At 42.1% G+C, this 21,300-nt stretch overlaps 1 protein-coding gene across 2 annotated transcripts in view; it reads left to right on the top strand.

Moving 5' to 3' along the window:
- Positions 1-7,415: 7,415 nt before the first annotated feature.
- Positions 7,416-21,300, top strand: part of JAKMIP2 (janus kinase and microtubule interacting protein 2) — a gene marked incomplete at both ends in the record, with an annotated part of 32,606 nt that continues 18,721 nt past the window's right edge. For both annotated transcript variants that reach the window (XM_082006447.1, XM_082006446.1), the window contains 6 exons: positions 7,416-7,544; positions 11,786-12,283; positions 15,496-15,705; positions 16,617-16,715; positions 18,598-18,744; positions 20,527-20,667. In XM_082006447.1, coding sequence (XP_081862573.1) covers positions 7,416-7,544; positions 11,786-12,283; positions 15,496-15,705; positions 16,617-16,715; positions 18,598-18,744; positions 20,527-20,667 — 1,224 coding nt within the window. The remainder of the gene's footprint in view (positions 7,545-11,785; positions 12,284-15,495; positions 15,706-16,616; positions 16,716-18,597; positions 18,745-20,526; positions 20,668-21,300) is intronic.

Below are 21,300 nucleotides of genomic sequence, written 5' to 3'. Positions count from 1 at the left end.
GCTTTCATACAGGCTGCTAAACTCTACCCCATCACAAACTTTCAGGTATCTTTAGTGGGATGTTTTGTTCTGGATCCTTTTAGATGAGGGATATGGCTTACCTTATCCTGATGTGAACAAGCAAGCATGTCTCTGAACTGACTGCAAAGGCAGCTTCAGGGGACAAGCTCAGGAAAGCTATGTTACCAGATGAATCCTGCCCCTACTAACCTGTCCTGGTCAGCCTCACCACCTTGGAGGCTGAAGACCGTTTAGCCTATGATCATGCTAGCCTCTCAGTGTGAGCTTGGGGGAAGCAGCCTGTGGTATATTCAGGTCCTGCTCTGACTTGCAGTAGCAGGGGCAAATCTGAGGTGTGACTGGCTATGGGCATGGCTGCCCGACTAAGGTGCGTTTGGGTTCTCTTGGCCAAACCCGGCAGGGTTCAGCTCCCAGCAGCCATCCCAGAGCCACCTCTTAATCTGACAAGAATTCTGATTGACGACCCATGTGTCGACAGGGCACATCTGTGTCTTGTGTTAAGGAATTGCTCACCCAAAGAGTGGTTAACTGGGCTTTCCTGGGAAAGGGATGCCTGGTTTAAAAAGAAATTTGGAATGGAGCAATCATTCTCAAGGCCTCAGTGGCAGGATACACGTGGCAAGAGCAAGAAAAAAGCTAGCTGCATTCCCCTGCTTTTTTCACCCCATCCTGAAATTAGGTTTTAGGGTGTAATCAATAGGCAAATCACAGAATCACAGAATCACTAGGTTGGAAAGGACCTTTAAGATCATCAAGTCCAACCATTAATCCAGAACCACCATGTCCCCTAAACCATGTCCTGAAGCGCCACATCCACACGTTCTTTGAACACTTCCAGGGATGGCGACTCCACCACCTCCCTGGGCAGCCTGTTCCAATGCCTGACCACCCTCTCAGTGAAGAAATTTTTCCTAATATCCAATCTAAACCTCCCCTGGCGCAACTTGAGGCCATTTCCTCTTGTCCTGTCACTAGTTACTTGGGAGAAGAGACCAACACCCTCATCGCCACAACCCCCTTTCAGGTAGTTGTAGAGAGCGATAAGGTCTCCCCTCAGCCTCCTCTTCTCCAGACTAAACACCCCCAGTTCCCTCAGCCGCTCCTCATAAGACATGTGCTCCAGACCCCTCACCAGCTTCGTTGCCCTTCTCTGGACACGCTCCAGCACCTCAACATCCTTCTTGTAGTGAGGGGCCCAAAACTGAACACAGTATTCAAGGTGCGGCCTCACCAGTGCCGAGTACAGGGGCACAATCACTTCCCTGCTCCTGCTGGCCACACTATTCCTGATACAGGCCAGGACGCTGTTGGCCTTCTTGGCCACCTGGGCACACTGCCGGCTCATATTCAGCCGGCTGTCAACCAGCACCCCCAGGTCCCTTTCCGCCGGGCTGCTCTCCAGCCACTCCTCCCCAAGCCTGTAGCATTGCCTGGGGTTGTTGTGGCCAAAGTGCAGGACCCTGCACTTGGCCTTATTAAACCTCATACAGTTGGCCTCTGCCCATCGATCCAGCCTGTCCAGATCCCTCTGCAGAGCCCTCCTACCCTCCAGCAGATCAACACTCCCACTCAGCTTGGTGTCATCTGCAAACTTACTGAGGGAGCACTCAATTCCCTCATCCAGATCATCTATAAAGATATTGAACAAGACTGGTCCCAGAACCGAGCCCTGGGGAACACCACTCGTGACCAGCCGCCAGCCGGATTTAACGCCATTCACCACAACTCTCTGGGCTCGGCCATCCAGCCAGTTCCTCACCCAGAGAAGAGTAAATCCGTCTAAGCCTCGAGCCGCCAGTTTCTCCAGGAGAATGCTGTGGGAGACGCTGTCAAAGGCTTTACTAAAGTCCAGGTAGACAACGTCCACAGCCTTTCCCTCATCCACTAGGCGGGTCACCTGGTCATAGAAGGAGATCAGGTTGGTCAAGCAGGACCTGCCTTTCATGAACCCATGCTGGCTGGGCCTGATCCTTTGGCTGTTCTGCAGATGCCCTGTGAGCACTCTCAAAACCAACCGCTCCATAATCTTCCCTGGAACAGAGGTCAGGCTGACAGGCCTGTAGTTCCCAGGATCCTCCTTCCGGCCTTTCTTGTAGACGGGTGTCACATCGGCAAGCCTCCAGTCTTCTGGGACCTCCCCTGTTAACCAGGACTGCTGATAAACGATGGAGAGTGGCTTGGCAAGCTCCTCCGCCAGCTCTCTCAGTACTCTTGGGTGGATCCCATCAGGCCCCATAGACTTGTGGGTGTCCAGGTGGCTTAGCATGTCCTTGACTGCTTCCTCCTGGATTATGAGGAGTACATTGTGCTCTCCATCCCCGTCTTCCAGCTCAGGGGGCTGAATATCCTGTGGATACCTGGAGTGGCTATTAAAGACTGAGGCGAAGAAGGCATTAAGTACCTCAGCCTTGTCCTCGTCCTTGGAGAGTGATAGGAGAGGGATTGGACTTGTCCTTGCTTTTGAGATCTAGGTGTAACCTGTGGAGGCTTCATGTCTCCATACAGAGACCCGTATACTTCATAGTCAAGGTGCTAGACATCCGTGACTGTTTTTGTGCTCTAGACAATATCGTGCAGGGGCAATTTAGCAGAGAATAAAAGCATGAAAGCTACTGATGAAAATTATTAGCTGATCCCAAACATCCCTGAAGAAGAGGCACAGGGCTTTGTAATGCTTTAGTATTTCCACCCATCTGAGGGCCCAGAACACTGTGATTCAATAGGGTAAAGGCTGTGGTGGTGAGGTGCTCATTTCTTCCTTCTGAGGTGTTTTTATCCCTGCGTGTTTTTGTAAAGACAGAGAAAGGTATTTCTCCATTTCTATAATATGCAAAGCCTGTTTTTGTAAATAAACTGTTAATTTGCGTGGAGAAAACAAAGCAACCAATGACTAGAGGAGAAAGGTAGAAAAATGGACTAGCCATAGATTATCGTTGGGAGCAATGTTCAGAGCAGATTCCTTTGCCACTTCAGATAAAGGATAATGGTATTATCTGGGAGCATGTGTAGGTGTAGTTTTCCTCTATAGTTCTGCTAGCATATTACCAAACCTAGATATTAACAAGAAGGTAACCTAGAATTCCATGGAAAAGAAAGAACTAGAACAAACAGCAAATAGAACAAAAAAAAGAATTTAAAAAGGAAAGCATGGAAGCCAAAAGAAAAGTAATAGCAATGGGTGAAATTTGTAGGAAGGAAGGAAAACAGAAGATTAAGGAGACTAGATAGGAAGACACTTCTAGTGGGATTGCTCATTCAGTTGTACTTGTCTTTTTACATTCAGTCTTAAAGATTACAGAGTGCTTTCCTTGAGGCATTTATGGTTTTTATGGCTTGTTCTGCTATGGGAACCAGCACACCATTACCTCTACACTGAATGCTTGTCATACTTTGAGACTGATACTTGCTTCAGACCTCTGGGAATGTGAATATAAATAAACGTCTTATACCTGTTTATATCATGCAGTTAAGCTTGAATTGATCTTAAAAAAACCCCAGCAAAACAAAACCAAAAAACTCTCTCCCCCCCCCGAAAAAAAACCCCAAACCACCGACAAACCTTGAGATTCAGACGTGCCTTTTCATACAGTAGCAGTTCTTATTAAGTTCAAGTGTAGCCATGATCTCTTGCTGATAAATACTCCACAGCCTATAGCAATGTGTTACTACTTCTCATAGAAAGTGTGGCAAAGTCTTCAGTGAATTCATTTAGATTTTCATTCAAGATGCATCTCAAAAGAAACGTGTACAGCTGTTACTTCAAAATTTACTGGATGGATTTTCGGGGGGGGGGCAAAATAGACTCTTTCCTTGTGAGCTCCAGACTGAATTTATTATACTTTAGGAATGGGTTTAATCCTGCCATCTTGGATAGAAATCTGCAGATAGGATTTAAAAAAAATTTTTTTTTCAAGACCTCTTTTGCTTAACCAGAGGTTTTCATGGCTTCAAGGGCTCCAACAATAATTCCTACAGATTATACTGACACGTGCTGGTAGAGGGCAAAGCTGATAGAAGACAGTCCAGCTGCTATTGTACTTGGCAGTCATTCATCATAAATAATTCTGCTGGTCTTTTTGCTTACAGACATGTGACAGATGCTTCTTGCAATGTCTAAATAGTTGCATTGCCAAATAGACTACCAAGTTTTGAAACAGTTATTAGGATCATGTTATTCCCACAATCTGGGAATGCTATGGTGGTTTTGATTTCCTTGAGTTGATATGTCTAATGGCATCAGCACTGTGCCTTATGTACTTCATAGAGAGGTCTATATACCAAAGGCTGCATGCCACTGCAATCAAGGGAATTTATTTATCTAGGGAAATAAAATGTTTCTTCTCAGACTTAAAATCTAGGATTTGATCATGTGTACTGCTGAGAATCAGTACATCTCATTGGTTCCTTTCCCTCCTTTGGAATTGAGAGTGCTCAGTGTAGTAAGGACATGGCAGCTGGTGAAATTAGCCTCCTAACTTGCCTAGATTTCCACAGCGGACTGCAGGGTCAGTGCTCTTCAGTAATATAATTAGCACCCTGCGGGGACTATGTGGTATTGCAGGGTGCTGAAAGGTTATTCCCTCACTGCATTCTGCAAGGATCTGTGAGCAAATGTTGGTAAAGCAGATATTTAGAAATGCTTTGGCATAAAATTCAAGCTTTATGCATTAAAAGCAATCTGATGGAGAACTGACAAACTCACCGAGCCCTTCCCTCTGAAAGAATGGTAGGTGAAAAGATGCAAGTTTGGGCATTTGAATATTGCAACACTTTCAATGATGAAAAAAGAATTCCACAGAAAGAAGAAAATTCTTGCCTAAAATATGAATTTACTCAAATTAAATGGAAGTTCCAGTGAAAAAGCAGTTTCAGGGGTACGTTTTTTTGACCAACCTCACTCCACCTATTTAGAGCTGGTCTATGTAAAATAGAGTAATAACATACAATTACAATTACATACCTTCCTATGTCTTAATGGGATACTCATTCAAATCAGTAGACTAAATTTGCAGGGCTGATCTGGTCTGTTATCCTTTGTGTTAGAATAGAATAGAATATTTCAGTTGGAAGGGACCTACAACGACCATCTAGTCCAACTGCCTGACCCCTTCAGGGCTGACCAAAAGTTAAAGCATGTTATTAACAGGCACTGTCCCAATGCCTATTAAAACACTAACAGACATGGGGCACTGACCACCTCTCTAGGAAGCCTGTTCCAGTGTTTGACCACCCTCTTGGTAAAGAAATGCTTCCTAATGTCCAGTCTGAACTTCCCCTGATGCAACTTTATTTGTTCTCTTGCTGTGGATGTGGGTACCATTGTGTTGATGTAGGACAGGTGAATTCCTGGAAGCAGTATTTCACCAGTTTCCAAGAGAAGGAGGATGAGCTGATGTGTCTGTGACTCATCTCGTCCTTTTTACATTAAAACCAGTGACAGTCCTTGGATTAATTGTAATCAGTCTAACCAAACCCTATTTTGCTGTGATTTGGGAAAGAGATGGTTTGTCTACCTACCAGACAGAGGTGAAAACTTAGCAATGTAAGAATTATTTTTGTATACTGTGTACCTGTCCCATGATTTTGCACCGGTAAAACTTATTCCACACATCCCTTGTACTGGGTGGTGTAAGAAAATGGCTGAAAATCACCATTGTACTTTTTGATTTGGCTGTGGAGCAGTACCCTAAATAACTGAGTAAATTTCTTGTTGGGTCTACGTGTAAAATTTTCCTGCAGGAGGTAATTTTTTTTTGTCTAATTCCTTTGGTATAACTGGCATCTCTTCCATTACTTCAGGGCAATTATTCTCTAGCTACACCCGTGCAAATCATCTTGGCATCTGAAGCATTTTGAGACAGTTGCCAAATGCTTTTATTAAAGCAAAAAATGGGAAAAAGTTTAAGGCTCAAGTATTGGGCACTGAAATCCACATTCAGCCTGTGGAGCAAATGTGCCCCATAGCTTGGTGTCTGGATCAAGGGACACAGTAAGAATATGCTGTGGTTCTCTTCCTAACTATGCAGGCTTCCTTTCAATGGAAGCTAAGGTGGGGAAGTGATAAGGTAACCTGTGACTATTAGACTTCCTGTGCAGTCATTCCCGTTACTAGATAATTCTTGAACAGACCTGCAGCCAGTCCCATGAGCTGGGACTTCAGGTATTAATGGCAATTAATTCCAAGAAGTGCTTCGTTCAGCTCTGCTAACCCAGCTTAAATTCTCCTCTGTTAAGTAAACTGATATGGGGTGGTGCGTGTGCTGTGCTGAAGAACTTGCCATCTGGTATCTTCCAAGGTGTGCAGGAGCTTCAGAGGTGCATCAAGACTCAGGGAGTTACCTGCATCTATTTTCAATTTAAGAAGCTATCAGAAGATTGAGGAGGGCTTATTCCCGTTTTTGACATCCATTTAATTTGGGCAAATTGAAAGATTTTCTTTGTTTCTCAGAGACAGTGCAGAAAAGGCAGATGGCAGTCTGCAGTGACTTCAGCAGGAGTAAGATTGGGTTCCCTTTAGGATGCACTGTTTACACTGACTGCTGAAGAGCAGTTGTACATTCATCAATCATTCTGCCATCCTTGACATCTGCTTCATCCATATGCTGTACAGATTTTCTTTTCATTCATCAGGAAAGCTGCACACCATACTCAACTCCTGGTGACATTATTCCCAGCTCCATCACATCCATTCTTTGCAGGCCAGGTAGACAGAATGTGTACCTATGCTTGTCATTCACTTTTATGTGGTTCTGAGACCCAGAATGCTGGTGAGGACTTCAGCACTTCCACTCTCTTCCTGTGGCAGATTGTAGGTGTGTTGTGAAAAGTCTTTGAGTTTGGCATAGGATCTTGGGCGGGATCAGTGGTTGGGAAGGGTAAGAAGAAGATGCTGTTGGTAGATTCTTGACACTAAAGTGGCTGCTTTGTGGTTACCTCAGACTGCAAAGCTTGGATTAAATGACCTGTCCTTTCTAGTCCTGTACTCTCAACAGCACTAATCCTTACGGTAAACAAAATCCTATCTTCATTCCATGGTGCCCTTTTCTGAGAACAGGAAAAGGGCATGTATGGAATCTCCACTAGTACGCCAGACTTGCATACAGAAGCCTGATTGTGCTGGGATCTCCCTTGCAGGTTTTCAGACAAAGACTGCAGTTTTTGGAGAAGTGAGCTATCTCTTGTGTTCTGTAACCATATGAGGTCTTATGCTGCTGTGTCCACTGACAAATAATAGTATGTCTTATTTCTCACAGGCCTTCCAAAGCAGCTGAGTCCAGGACCTTAAGGAATGTCGTGCAGTAGGTGCTGAACTAACTGGCACTGAAAGGAACGGAAAAAGATGGCGGTCTGTATTTGAAATAATTAAGCACTTGGACTCTCACTGATAAGAAACCATGTCAAAAAAAGGACGTAGCAAGGGCGAAAAGCCTGAGGCACTGATTGTTGCCCTACAGGCTGCCAATGAGGAACTCAGGACCAAGCTAACAGACATTCAAATCGAGCTGCATCAGGAGAAATCTAAGGTGAGTGAGGGTTTGGCTGTAAATAACAGTGTCTGCACTAAAGGAGAGAAACACATGGAAAACATAATATCACAGAAATCAACAGATGCAATGCAACTCTTTCCTGTAACAGTGGTCTGTTTCTTTCCCCACATACAACATTTTCTTACTGTGGATGTCCTATTGCTTCCATTGAAAAGAAGGTACAAATTTAAGAAGCCTCTAGCCCTCAAATGGAGCAGTATGTCTTTTGTAACATCTTTGGCCATATTTCAGCTAGTGAGTTTCATCCTGTCCACTCAGTGTTTAGAAACTGCGTAGTGTTGCTGGTTTTTGAATGGCTGATATTTCAACAAGACATGCCCTTATTTCAAAGTTGAGTGAAGTATTCCTTAAATGTATAGCATGCCAATCCATATCAACCCTTGTAATCCATCTGCAGTGCCTCCAAACTGTATTGTATACACACGTATGCATTGTTTAAAGCTTGTTCAGGTACCAATGGTCTGCCAGAGTTAGTCTCAGATATGTAAAGTTACTCTAAAGCCAGCTGAGTATCATGCATGCAGGGTATAGCCATGGCCCGATAGTATAGACCTACCTGTGAAGGTTTGAGGTGCCTTCCATATACTTTAGAAGCCTTTGGTACAACCTCAGGGCTGTGCATTGCAGCTTCAACTCTTGCCTACATCTTCTGCTGAACTTTCCACTCTCTTTTCCTGCATTGTCAATGCAAGGACAGCCCTTGTGCAACACATAATATCACTTCACACTACTACAGCTTTTGTAACCTTTGAAAAGGTAATGGGCTGGGTGTTATCCAAGCATAAAATACTGTCTGTTGTTTTACACCTACTCTGCACGTACCCTGCCCCTGTTCTATTAAAATCCTTGCAAGCAGCATCAGTTTTCCCACAGGTGGTACTGAGGTAGCTTTGCAAAGAAGTGTACTTTTTGCTTTCCACGGTGTTGCTCCCTCTTAATTTAGAGATGCTTCTAGTGGCAAGCACAATATGTCTGTGTTTTATAGTCAGAGTACAGCTTTTGTGCAATAAACCCTTACATGGTAAATGCTAAAGTTCCCTGAACACAGGAAGTAGTCTTCAGGTTTAGCAGCGTGTTCTTTACGAGCAGTGAAGATAACAAATGTCTGTTTAATAGTTCCTGGTGAATTCTTATGAAGTGGACTGGAGGCAGTGCCAACTGCAGCCAGGCATCCCCCGGCTGCAGTCTGGTGGTAGCCACATTTTCAAAGGATGATGCCTAGTGATATATTGTTTTTCCAAATTGAATACAATTGAAGTCCATCAAACTGTCTCTTTGATTCCTTTGGAAATAAGCATATATCCTGGGCAAATAAAGAGAGAGTGGCTTGCCTGTAGCTTCCAAACCTGAATAACCACAAATCCTTCAGCCTCTAAGAGGTCGTTTTCATAACTTCTTTCTTTTAGGGACAGACATTCATGCCAATATATCAAAGTTAATCATACTGGTAATCTCAGACAACTGTTAGCCAGTATAGTGGAAATTGATTTGTATAATTTAGGAGAAGCTAAATGAAAGCAAGAATAGCCAGTTCCATGTTATCTGATGTTCTGAGGATCTCTGAGGGCATTCTCCCTTCACCTACCAGGGAGATTTATAGCCATTAATTTGCAACCTTTTAAAATAAACAAGATTTGCAAGCCGCAACAAAGTGGACATCGTCACTCTTTCAAACTCATTCTGCATCCTTTTCTTTCATAGGTGGTGGATGACAGTCTTGGAAAGCAAAAATTTTTTTGATCCTTTTGTTTTCCCTGCAAGCTTTGGCATTCATGTGTTGCACACAGGCAGGGCTTAGTTATTCTTTTAAGGAGCCACAGGCTGGCTGCCAGAAAACTGATGGCCCAGCGAGCTTCTGTAATGCTTTCCATGATATTCTGAGTCTTGCAGCTTTTGTTATCACTGCAGCTGTGGAATTATAATACGGAAGTTGGCAGTGCAGATTTTTGTTACTAGACATCACTTCAAGGATAGCCCAAAATCATGAGAGTTACAAGAGTAGGAAAATCTTGAAAATAAAAAAGAAAGCTTATCTGAAATACATTTTTAAATGTGCTAGAGTAACACTGGAAAGGAGGGGAGCAGAACATGAAGAAAATCATGAAATTGCTTGTGCACTTCAGTATCTCTCAGTATACCCATCCATAGGTGCTCTTGTCCATTCCTGTGACTAAATCAGACTGCGTGCTCAGGGTATTAAAGGAATTGTCATCATGGAGTAGTGGGGGACTAAAAACTACAGTCTCAGGGAGTAGAACAGACTTCTGAATTGTTCTGCAGTTTAGATTGAGAGGAGCAGATATCAAATTTTATTTTAATCTGGAATTCAGATTTTAGCTCTTTCCTCCTTTTTCTCTAGATGTATGCAGGTTCAGACTGGGCATCTTGGTACAACCTCATCTGTAAAATCAGGTTAGAAATAGGATGGGCAGTCATGCACATCAGAAGGAGCTTTAAGAAAGTGTTCTTCCTATTTGTTTGACCCCTTTGTGCGATCTTTGGACTCTTCCTGTCTCTGCTAGCAATAAGGTCACTCTACCAATGAATCCAAAGAGGGTAGAAACCTCTGGGCCATTGTGGTCTTTTATTGAACAGGTCTCTCTTCCATTACTTCAAATGTAATAATCTTTTTCCCACAAGGCCCTCATTCACTTTCCCTTTCTTCCCATCAGAATGGTACATATACAAGTCAGCCTAACATCTGATGGCCTTTCAGTTCAATAAACTAGGCAGCCTGGAAACTAATAGCCATAAAACCAGGCATCCCAGAGCTTAGCTGGGGTTGTATTTAGGCTCTGGCTGGATCTGCATTGTGCCATTGTGGATACCCAAACTACTTTGTTGAAAGTTTAGATGTAACTTTCTGTGCCATTCCAGAATGGATCGCTTACAATAATTGCACCTTGTTTTGCAGTGCATTCAACTCCTTTTTTAATAAACAGGAACAGATGTGTTACAAGAAAGAAAGCGGGCATCAGGCTCATTTTCAGTCATGAGTATTCAAAGTCAAGGATAAACCTAGAATGACAAAGGAGTGAAGGCAAACCCAAAACCTGTCCTAAGGACTTGGAGGGCTGGGGGGCCAAGGTTATGTGTGGCTTTCTTTTCAGAAATGATCTGTGTAGTAAAGGCATTTTAACATCTCACATGAATTGTACAGATGTGATTGAGTCCCTGGCTGCAAAACCTTCTGCCTGTGTATGACATATATTATTATATATAGTTACTGCATCAGTAGCCTCTGAAGTCTTCCAGAGAAGTCAGTGGCAGTTGCAAGTGCAGACCACCTCTAAAACACATGTGTATTGAATACTTTGCTATGAAAAGCTTTTGTGCATCCTAGAGCCTTGTGGAGGGAGTTCTAGGAGAATCTTTCAGATTTATTTTCCATGGAGCCTTCTGAGGAAGATGCCTCTCATTTTTAGAGTCTGTTACTTGTCAGAATGACTTTGGTAATAGAAACTGAAAAGTACTCTTTCAAACTTTTCTAATGGCTTATTTTGGGAAAGGTATATCTGAAATAAGATGGGGATAGCATGGGAGAAAAAAAAAAAGTCAATCAGCTCTGCATATATTATGGTCTCTTCTCCCAACTAACTAGTGATAGGACAAGAGGAAATGGCCTCAAGTTGCACCAGGGGACATTTAGATTGGATATTGGGAAAAATTTCTTCACTGAGAGGATGGTCAAGCGTTGGAACAGGCTGCCCAGGGAGGTGGTGAAGTCACCAAGCTTTTTGAAGGCTATTTACTCACAGAAGTGTTCAAAAAACGTGTGGATGTGACACTTCAGGACATGGTTTAGGGGACATGGTGGCGCTGGATTAATGGTTGGACTTGATGATCTTGAAGGTCCTTTCCAACCTTAGTGATTCTGTGATTCTCTGATACACATGGAGTCTTATTTCCTAAGGAAATATTGAAAGTCCGTGTAATGTCACTGTGTGAGGCAAAACACCTGGAGAAGACAGGGTTGTTTTGGCTTGAGTAAAGACAGTGTAAAATCTATGTGAATGCCCCAGGAGTTGGCCCATATTTTGTTGTAGAAGGGTGGAGAAAGGAATTGGCCCATATTTTGTTGTAGAAGGGTGGAGGATCATCTAGGGTCTGCAGCAGGGTCTTCCTCAATTTGACATGGCTCTGTGTGTGTGTCTGGGTGGGCTTGTTTTGTTAACATTATGTTGGTAGCAGGTGACGTTCATTTTATCTCAATGTAGGTTGCTAAACTTGAAAGAGAGAAGACTCAAGAAACTAAGCGTATCCGTGAGGTGGAGCAGCGCAAGCAGACTGTGCAGATCACGGAGCTAAAAGCCAAACTTCATGAGGAGAAAATGAAGGAGCTGCAGGCTGTGAGGGAGAACCTCATCAAACAGCATGAGCAGGAGATGACGCGGATGGTGAAAGTCCGAGACAGTGAAATCCAGCGCCTCAAGTCAGCGCTGTGTGCGCTGCGGGATGGGAGCAGCGATAAAGTAAGGACAGCGCTGACTATTGAGGCTCGTGAAGAGGCCAGAAAACAGTTTGACTCTGAGCGCCTTAAGCTTCTGCAGGAAATTACTGAACTGAAGTCTGCCAAAAAGCAGGTAGATGAGGCCCTTAACAACATGATCCAAGCTGATAAGATCAAGGCGGGAGATCTTCGGAGTGAGCATCAGTCCCACCAGGAAGCAATTTCCAAGATCAAATGGGAGAGTGAAAGGGATATTCGCCGCCTGGTCAGTAACCAAAACAATTCATGTGTTCTCTTACTCTGTAGTGAGCTTGCCTCTTGCGCCTCTTAGCTTTTGTGAATAACGGAACTCTGCAACATTTGCAAAAGTATTAAAAACTTCTCGTCATTTCTCAGCAGTAAATAGATCATGGTGGGTTGGCTAGAGCAACCACTGTGATGGCAGCTAACACCTTAAAATAAGAGTGATTGGCCTAGTTCGTAAGGATTTGGCTTGCTGAGATGCTAATATATGTGTAATGCAAACTGTTAGAAAAAGAGAGTTTGCATCTGCATTTGCAGTTTGTTAGTTTTTCTAGCCCTTGTGATGGTATCCTAAACACATTAAACCATGGCAGGAGGGGAGTTATCTTTTAGTTTAGTTTTAGCTGCGGCATAGCCTTCAGTAGTGACTCAGGAAAATGAACAAAATGAGACCCACATAATGATGGTGCAAGTTGCCATGTTTCCCTATCATCCGGGGAACTGGACCTGCTTGCAATGGTGGAAAGTTTGGCATGAGTAAAAGAAATGCTAATTTAAACTTAAACTGTAAAGAGTGATTTTTTTTTTTTTTTTCCTTCCCCCCTCCCCCTCCCAATTCAAAGCTGTGTACTGGAGGTATATTCTTGTGTTGCCAAAAAGCTCAATAACATAATACAGACTAGTAGTGGTGGATTCTTCTCACCTGCCTTCTGAATTTTGACACTTCTTGTTACTTTGATCCTCATTTGCAGTTCTGTGTAGTCATGAAGACAAACTACTTTTTTTCTCATCTGAAATTGAGGATCTGTGTTCAGGGTTTTACTATAAAAAGGAACAATAGTGAAATTGAGGATAAAACTGAGCCATTTAGTAACATTAAGATCAACTCGGGTTCCGCGTATATATGGTATGATTTTATCGTTAGCAACTGATGAAAGGCTTTTTGAAGGCTATTTACTCACAGAAGAACCTTGAACAAATCCAGAATTATTTTTATCTGACTTGTAGAAGTGGTTTCCAAATCCAGTGTATTGCTATCAGTGTGGCGGAAATCACATCAGAGTGACATCTAGTTAATGGAGATCAGAATCTAGTCGAACTCATTTGAAAAACCCTTTGCGGAGGATTTCAGCAAGCTTAGAAAGCTGCAAGACTGGAAAGTATCTTTGGCAGCTTCAGGCAAAATTTAGCATAGATGTAACTTTTGTTTTCAGGGAATAATTTATATAATTCCCAGAAAATAGTACTTTTTTGCCAGAGTGATTTTCAAATTCTGGTTCATCAGATTTTCTTGAGCTCCATGACGTTAGCAGCTTTGTACCAATTTTCATGGTTGAAAGCCTTGTATGGGCTGATCTTATTCTAAGTTTTAATCTAAAATTTTTCTCTCAACCATCATTCTTAAAGTTGCTGTGAGGTGAAATAAGAGGCACTTCTTTTTGTCTTAGATAGTCCTGGGATATTAGGCAGAAATGAAGTAGCAATAAAATGAATAGCCTTGAATTTGCACTCAGTAGAAGGTTAATAACGTGGCAGTCAGCTTTAAGAAATACTGGGTCTGCACAGATCTTCTGTTTGTGAGAATCTGACTGTAACCTCTACTGTCTCAGCTAATGTACCTCCATTTACATGAGCAGGAGCTAGTTTAAACTGTTTTGGGTTTGTCAGAGTTTATACTTATTTTTCATTAGTATAAATAACTGGCCAAAATGCAATGTGAAAGTCTGAACTCTTCATCCAGTTATCCATTAGCACATCACACCATGCTCAGTTCCTGGGCTTCATTCTGTGTTAAGGCTGGTGAATCTGCCTCTGTGACAATGTACGGCACATAGGGGGTTCAGCAGCACCAGTTCAGCACCTCTAAGTCATGACTTTGTGGCTTGTTTCTCCTAAGCAGTAGCACCAGCCACAAACATGGCTATGCAAGAATTTCCATACCTCTGCCCCTTTCATACCAGTTCTCCTTGTCCCTGGGGTGACCAGACTGTGATGACTCTGGCTGGGTCCTGGTTTTAGCCTTCCTATCAGCTCCCAACTCCCAAACCCCAATTTTCCCTACTCTGCTGCAAGACTTCAGCTGATACTGAAGTAAATCTGTGGTCATCCTAGAAAGGAGCATAAAAAGAAGAAAACAAAAATGATCTTAATGAATGCAAGGACGTGTGAGACAGTAGCAAATTGCTTGTCTAGGAATGTGCTAACTTTTTATGTCAAATGAATTTCTGTTTTACTGAACCCATCCTTTTCAAATTACTGTTCTCTGTATGGTGGTAAGAAATCTCCACTTTTCCAATTGATCCTAACTTTTCACAGCCACTCACTTCTGGCTGCGTCCTGGTTTTGCTGGGATAGAATCATAAAATCAGTGTTCTGTTCAGGAAAGCTGCATTTCTGAGAAGACTGCTGTACCTGCTACTGTGAGAAAAAAGTTGATAAGACACTTTGTTTTAGTTCATGGCCAGCCATGGTGTGCAGGTGTCCATAGTGATCAAGGCCTCTAGCAGTCTTGAGATAGCCAGGTGCTAAAGCTGGGAGGAACGGAGGCCAAGGCAGCTGACCCAGGCTGCCTGTGTACTGGAGGTATATTCTTGTGTTGCCAAAATGCTCAATAACATAATACAGACTAGTAGTGGTGGATTCTTCTCACCTGCCCTCTGAATTTTGACAGCAGAAGTATTCTATACCATAAATGTTGCGCTCACTATAAACTGGGGAGTCTTCCGGGAGCAGCTCTCTGCCTCCATGGCTGCCATCCCTGGAGGGTCTCACCCGTCACTCTGCTCCCGAGGCTGCTCTCCCTGCGCTGGAGCTGTGCCGCTCGCAGTGTCTGCCAGTCAGCGTTCGCTGCTGGGAGTATGCAGCTTGTGACCACTGTCTGGGCTGAGTATAAGTCTGCGTACTTTATAGTGCTTTAGTATTAGTTTTATCATTTTATTAAATCTGTTTCTATTTCAACCCATCTGAACCCTTTTTTCCCCCAATTTCCCTTTCTCGGCTGAGAGAGGGTTTTCGGGGGATAGAGCAATTGCTAGAGTTTGGCCCAGAGGTGGGCTAAACCAAGACAGGCTGAAACCTCAGTGTCTTTTTTTACAAGCCTGGTGCAGTATGATATAGCAGATTTAAGTGGTAAACACCACTATTAAGTAAACCACGTACTACTAGATTAGAGAAGGCTGAAATGCTGTTGACTTTACATAGTAATATCATTGTTCTGGTGTTTCTCTCATTCAGATGGACGAGATCAAGGCTAAAGACAGGATCATATTTTCCTTGGAGAAAGAACTGGAGACACAGACAGGCTATGTGCAAAAGCTGCAGCTGCAGAAGGAAGCCCTGGATGAACAACTCTTCTTGGTGAAAGAGGCAGAGTGTAACATGAGCAGTCCCAAGAGAGAAATCCCTGGAAGGGCCGGAGATGGTTCAGAGCACTGCAGCAGCCCTGTATGCAGGTTTTACTGGCCCCAGCAAAAGAGAAACATGGCCGTGTTTCTCTTGCTTAAACGTTTTTCTCAGGCCCTGGGAAAACATTCCCACTCTTACCACAGAGAAGTTATGTCCATAGATTCTTCAGAGAGAATGCTAGTGGGACAAAGTTTAGAAGTCTGTTTTCTCAGTCGCTCTATTTACAAATATAAAACAACTTAAATACTTAGTGCCCCTTTGAAAGAATCATTCCGTGAACATAACTACCTGGATAGCATGCATCCTCAAAAACAGATAGAATTGGGAGGATGTGCAGGGAGAAGTCTGGTGGGGGAATCCAGGAGACTCTTAGGAGATCCTCCTGTTTCTCTGTCTTATTCTTGACATATACAGCCCTTGCTTGCTATCATTTACAAAGCATGCAACTCACTGGTTGTGTGACAAAATATATGATGTTTACACAACAAATGTGTATATATACACATATTTACACATATACAAATGTGGAATAAGAAAGTAAATGCAATTGATACCGAAAAGGGCGTCTATACTTTTTTGCCTGACATAGTGGCTCAGCAAATAGAAGCAGTGTATAGGAAAAGGCAATAAAAATTAGAATCTTCTAGCTTTTTGTCTCTTCTTCCCAGTTGTAAATAGATGTCAACATCTGTTTGGTTGCTTTCTCTTTTTTTTTTTTTTTTTTTTTAACAACTGACAAATTTCAATCTTAAAGTATGCCCCAAACCAGATACTTTCTTCCAAAATATTTCTTTTTTTTGGCAGCATGTTCAACATTGTAAAAATCCATAAATATAACTTGTTAATGATGACAGCTTAAGTTGACTGGTGTGTAGCTTTTGAGGATTCTTCTTTCAAGCATGTATTTTGAAAAGAATCACTAATTGTATTATGTTGTTGCCAATGAACAGGACTTGCGCAGAAACCAGAAGAGGATAGCAGAGTTGAATGCCACAATTCGGAAGCTGGAAGACAGGAACACCTTGCTCGTTGATGAACGAAACGAACTGGTGTGTGAACTTTGCGCTATCAGCCTGAGGAGGTCAGGAGCCATAGAGAAAGGCAAAGAGAGGAGGATCCAAGGATGACAGCCAGTGATGAATATGCCTTTTCCATCCCTCAGGCTAGTCACTCAGGAGTCTGAGGATGACTTTTTTTTATCCTAGAATTAAACAGTAATTTCATTGAAGTTACAGGGGTACAAAATCACAACAGAAGTTGAAGCAGAGAGTCTTCTAGGTTTCTATATGAATGCTTATGTTTCCTCCTTGACCTTTTCAGCATACAACAGTGTATGGTGAGACTTAACCTGTAAATGAAATAAAGTCTGTAGTCCAGTATTTGACCAGATTGAGAACAGTTAAGTATCAGATCTAGGAAAATGGACAACAGTGAATGGATCCCTGTATCTGATTTATTCCTAGATGGTGACACCCGTGTGTTGAAGTCAGCACTCTGGCTTTTTAATCTCTCCGTATTTGTACTTCTGTGATTAAGGATGAGGGTGGTGAAATTCAACTCTTGATTTTTATTTTTTTTTTATTCCTGAGATAGAAGTCCTAATGCACTCCTTTCATATCAATTTAACTGGCTTGGATCTCCTCAATGTTCTTAATGTAATATTTGCAAAATAATGTCTTATCAAGATTGCAAATTATAAATTTGTTCAGTTATTGAGAAGCTCTCAACCCCCAAATTTCTTTGATACTGAATAGCTTGGAGTCTGATGAGTCAGCTTGCTTAGCTGTTGCATGTCATTAAATATTCAGGCTATTTTTTAACAAGGAAAAAAATAATTTTAAAAGGCTTCGAAGCTGTATCTTGCACAATGTGACTACAATGAACACATTTTGTTAAATGTGACCAGGAGTACTCCTGGAAATACCCTACACTTTAAGATACAGTTGGACCAGCAACAACTAACCTCATTCTTAGGGTAGGACCAATGGTTGTTTTGCCCACAACTGTGCTGATCAAAGATGTAACCACTTCCTAGTTGCTTCTCCCTTTCCTGTTAGCAGAAGGGATCTTCAGGTACTTGCTAACCTGATTCAGACAAAATCTCTGGGTTAGTTTAAATAGCTCGGTAAGATGATGTGATGATGTAAGTAAATGTGGTTAACTGTCCTTAATAGCCATTAGAAAACTCTCACAGTCCTTTCCTCAGCAGAACTGCAAGGGGCAGGAACCTCTCAGTGATGAACAGTAACACAGAACTGGGACAGTGCCTTTGTTAGGTAGATCATCTGGACACAAAGACGATGTCTTTCCACAGCCACATGCCATCTTCCTTGTTCTCCCTTAGAAAAAGAAATTATATCTATAAACCTCTCAGTATTACTGGATGTAACTAATTTTTCAGAGGAAGAGATCTTGGTTAAAACTCTAGTTGTACCAGTACTGGAACTTCCAAGCATGCCCTAAGATACCTTGCTATCTTACGGGATTTGTTGTTTAAATGTTATGTGATTTCTTCATTAAAACAAAGTTCATTGTGCATGTGCACAAGTATTTCACTGTGTGGCATTAAAAACCAGACTTACAACGAGGTTGTTATTGCTGTGATCCAAACTGAGTTGGTACCTATGCAAATCTGTCTTTCAATGAGAAAATCAGTGGGTTTCTTGCAGATAAAGCACAGGTCATTTCAGACCTTTGTAGCAGCTTTGCAGTGCTTACATAGTGCTCAAACTATGTCTGAGTTTTCCCATAGCCATATTTTGGAAACAGGTATGCAGAATTATGCTTTCAGATTTATAGATAAGTAAGTTATGGAAGCTGTAAGCATCATTTCCATTTTACTGGGACAGTAGTCCTACAGGGAGAACAAAGGAGGGAGAAAAAAAATCTATTTGGATTATTTACAATTATTAATTGCTATTATCAATCCAGTTGAAGCGTGTCCGAGAAGCTGAGAAACAATGTAAACCTCTTCTGGAAAAGAACAAGTGCCTCACGAAGAGAAATGATGAACTTATGCAGTCTTTGCAGCGCATGGAAGACAAACTGAAAGCAGTCACTAAAGAAAATATAGAAATGGTTGGTACTGAAGACCAAAATGAGGATTACTGTATCATCTATGTTATGGTGGCCACATCTGCATAGTGTATGCATGTATATACATAGAGAAAACGTGTTGTATATAGCGTGTAATACTATTGATGAGATATAGAGACCTAAGTATGGCTATATAATAGACTTACATACTATAACATTGTGTATTATGCATATATGTGCAATATAGTTAAGTGAATGCATAATCATAGTCATTAATACTATCCCAGAACGTAGAATTTTGAGTTTCAATTGTTTTAAAGAAAAAGAAAAAAAATAGTTGTATCGAGTCATATCCCCCTGGGCTATTTTGCATCTGGAACTCAAAAAACAAGCTGTTAAGAGCAATGATTACAGCCAGCATGATGTTCATCTTTGAATGTACATGTTCTTGTTAGAGCCTATGATGGCGAAGTATGGTTCTGGTCTGCCACTGAGCACATACAATCTATAAAACATATGCATGGCAGATGGATATGGGAATGGGAGAATGGTGATGTTACAAATTTGGCTAGGGTTATAAATTTCACATATCAGGGCTATACGAAGCAAGGTCAAAGCAGTTATGTCTGTAGATCCTTCAAACAGAATTGCCCTGAGTATCAGTCAGAATCCAGTCCCTATGCGTGCACCAATGTTGCTTTCACATTAATGAAAAAAAAAAAAGGAGGTGCTAGTTCTGGTTTGCCAGATGTAAGCTGGCAGGCTGAGAAGACTTCCCTTGCTAAGTGTGTTTGTGTGTCTTGTCTCTGGCTTGCAATAGCTACTGCCCTCATCTTGAGCAGGCTGACTGTTCTGCAATGGATGCAGCTTTCCTGCTGATTAGGATGAGATGATCAGATTCACTTTCTTGTCTTACAGAAAAAAGGCTTTAGTGTTACAAGGTTAACACCACTTTAAGACTGCAATTCACCCATGTCCAGAAGACAGATAAACTTATTGCAGGTGTCATGGGTCAGAATTCTTCTTTCACAGCTGTGGTAGCACAGATAACAGCCCCTTGGGCTCTCCTACAGCAAAGAGAAGGGACTTGGGAATCTGCATGCATTAGATGTCAGTGGGCAGCACCACTAGGGCATGTATGTGCACACAGCACATATGTTCTAACTTAGCTCCCTGACATCTGCTCTTTACAGTATAGATGCCCAAATTATGGAAGTTAGCAAGCTGTAGGTGGCTAGAGTAATTGTCATGGGCTGTACCCATCTCTTCTCCCACATATGCTCAGGAGCAGTCAGGACGTGAACTTCTAGTTAAAATAGATGTGGTACCACGTTTCTTGCCTTTTTTTGCTTCTGACTGGATGCATGTCTTTCACATGACTAAAGCATGTCCGTTTCCTCACTGTATATGGTCATATGTTGGGTATCAGTAAGGGCATGGGGTTATAGGAGTAGATACTATTTGCATACCCTCTGGACAGGTAGGGGGTTCAACTATATTTGCCATGTGTTAGGGCATCTTGGTGCATGGCAAAGGAAGAGCTATGGTATATGACCTTTAACGGCTGCTGTAGAGGCTATATTGCCACACAATAAGTAAATAGATAAAGCTTTGTTGTTCTGGTTGAGGAACTCAGCCTTGCTGTGCTGCTTTATTGTTAAGAAGTGCTGACAGGTATTAAAGAAGTTATAAAAATGGTGTAGCTGGAGTTACTTAGGCTGTACAGTTTAAATGAAAGATAATGTCTAATTTTTAACTGAAAGGTGGTCTTTTTGTCTTTTAATTGGTGAATCTTATTTTATCTGTTGTTTCTTTTTACCACAGAGAGAAAAAATGACATCACATCCTCCTCTAAAGAAATTAAGATCTCTCAATGACCTGGATCAGGCTAACGAGGAACAAGAAACTGAATTCTTAAAGCTTCAGGTCATAGAACAACAGAACATAATTGATGAGTTAACAAGGGTATGTCTAGAGCACAAGGAAATTAGGAATGATTCCTGTGTACAGTTCACCACTGATAGTATTTCTTCTTATAACTGAGGTCTGAGGGTTAATATCTTATGTTACTTTTAACACCTGCAAATTTTTAGATGTAGGTGTGCGTGGATGAAGTTTAACTGAATTTCTAGTGGGGCATCAGACCTTACAACTCAAAAGTATAACTCTTGTGTGTGAATTGAGCTCTAGAAATGAACACAGACTAAGAAGTGTGGAGCTTGGGAAGATACCTACATATTCACAAGCCAAGCTGTGCCAAGCTGTTTTACCATTATAATTAAGCTACCATGAAAAAGTTTCCTTAACAAGAGGCAGGCACACAGTGCAATATCATGTGCTGGAAAAGTGTGTGCTGCTAGACAGTGGTTCACTAGTTCATTTAATACTGACAACCCCTTTTTCAGTTCACTTTGCATTATGATGTTGAGGGGAAGGAGAAAGAGACTCCAAAAGAGGCTGTTGCCTCTTCTAAGACATCATTGCTAGGAGTGGCAAGATCAGCACTACTTATTGCAGCCTTCCAGGACTTAAACGGAGCCTATAAGAAAGATGGGGATAGACTTCTTAGCAGGGTCTGTTGCAACAGAACAAGGAGTA

This window comes from Phaethon aethereus (assembly GCF_964289735.1).
Source record: "Phaethon aethereus genome assembly, chromosome: 14".
Lineage (NCBI taxonomy): Eukaryota > Metazoa > Chordata > Aves > Phaethontiformes > Phaethontidae > Phaethon > Phaethon aethereus.
Note: the sequence above shows the minus strand (reverse complement) of the source record. Positions and strands in the feature narration are given on the sequence as shown.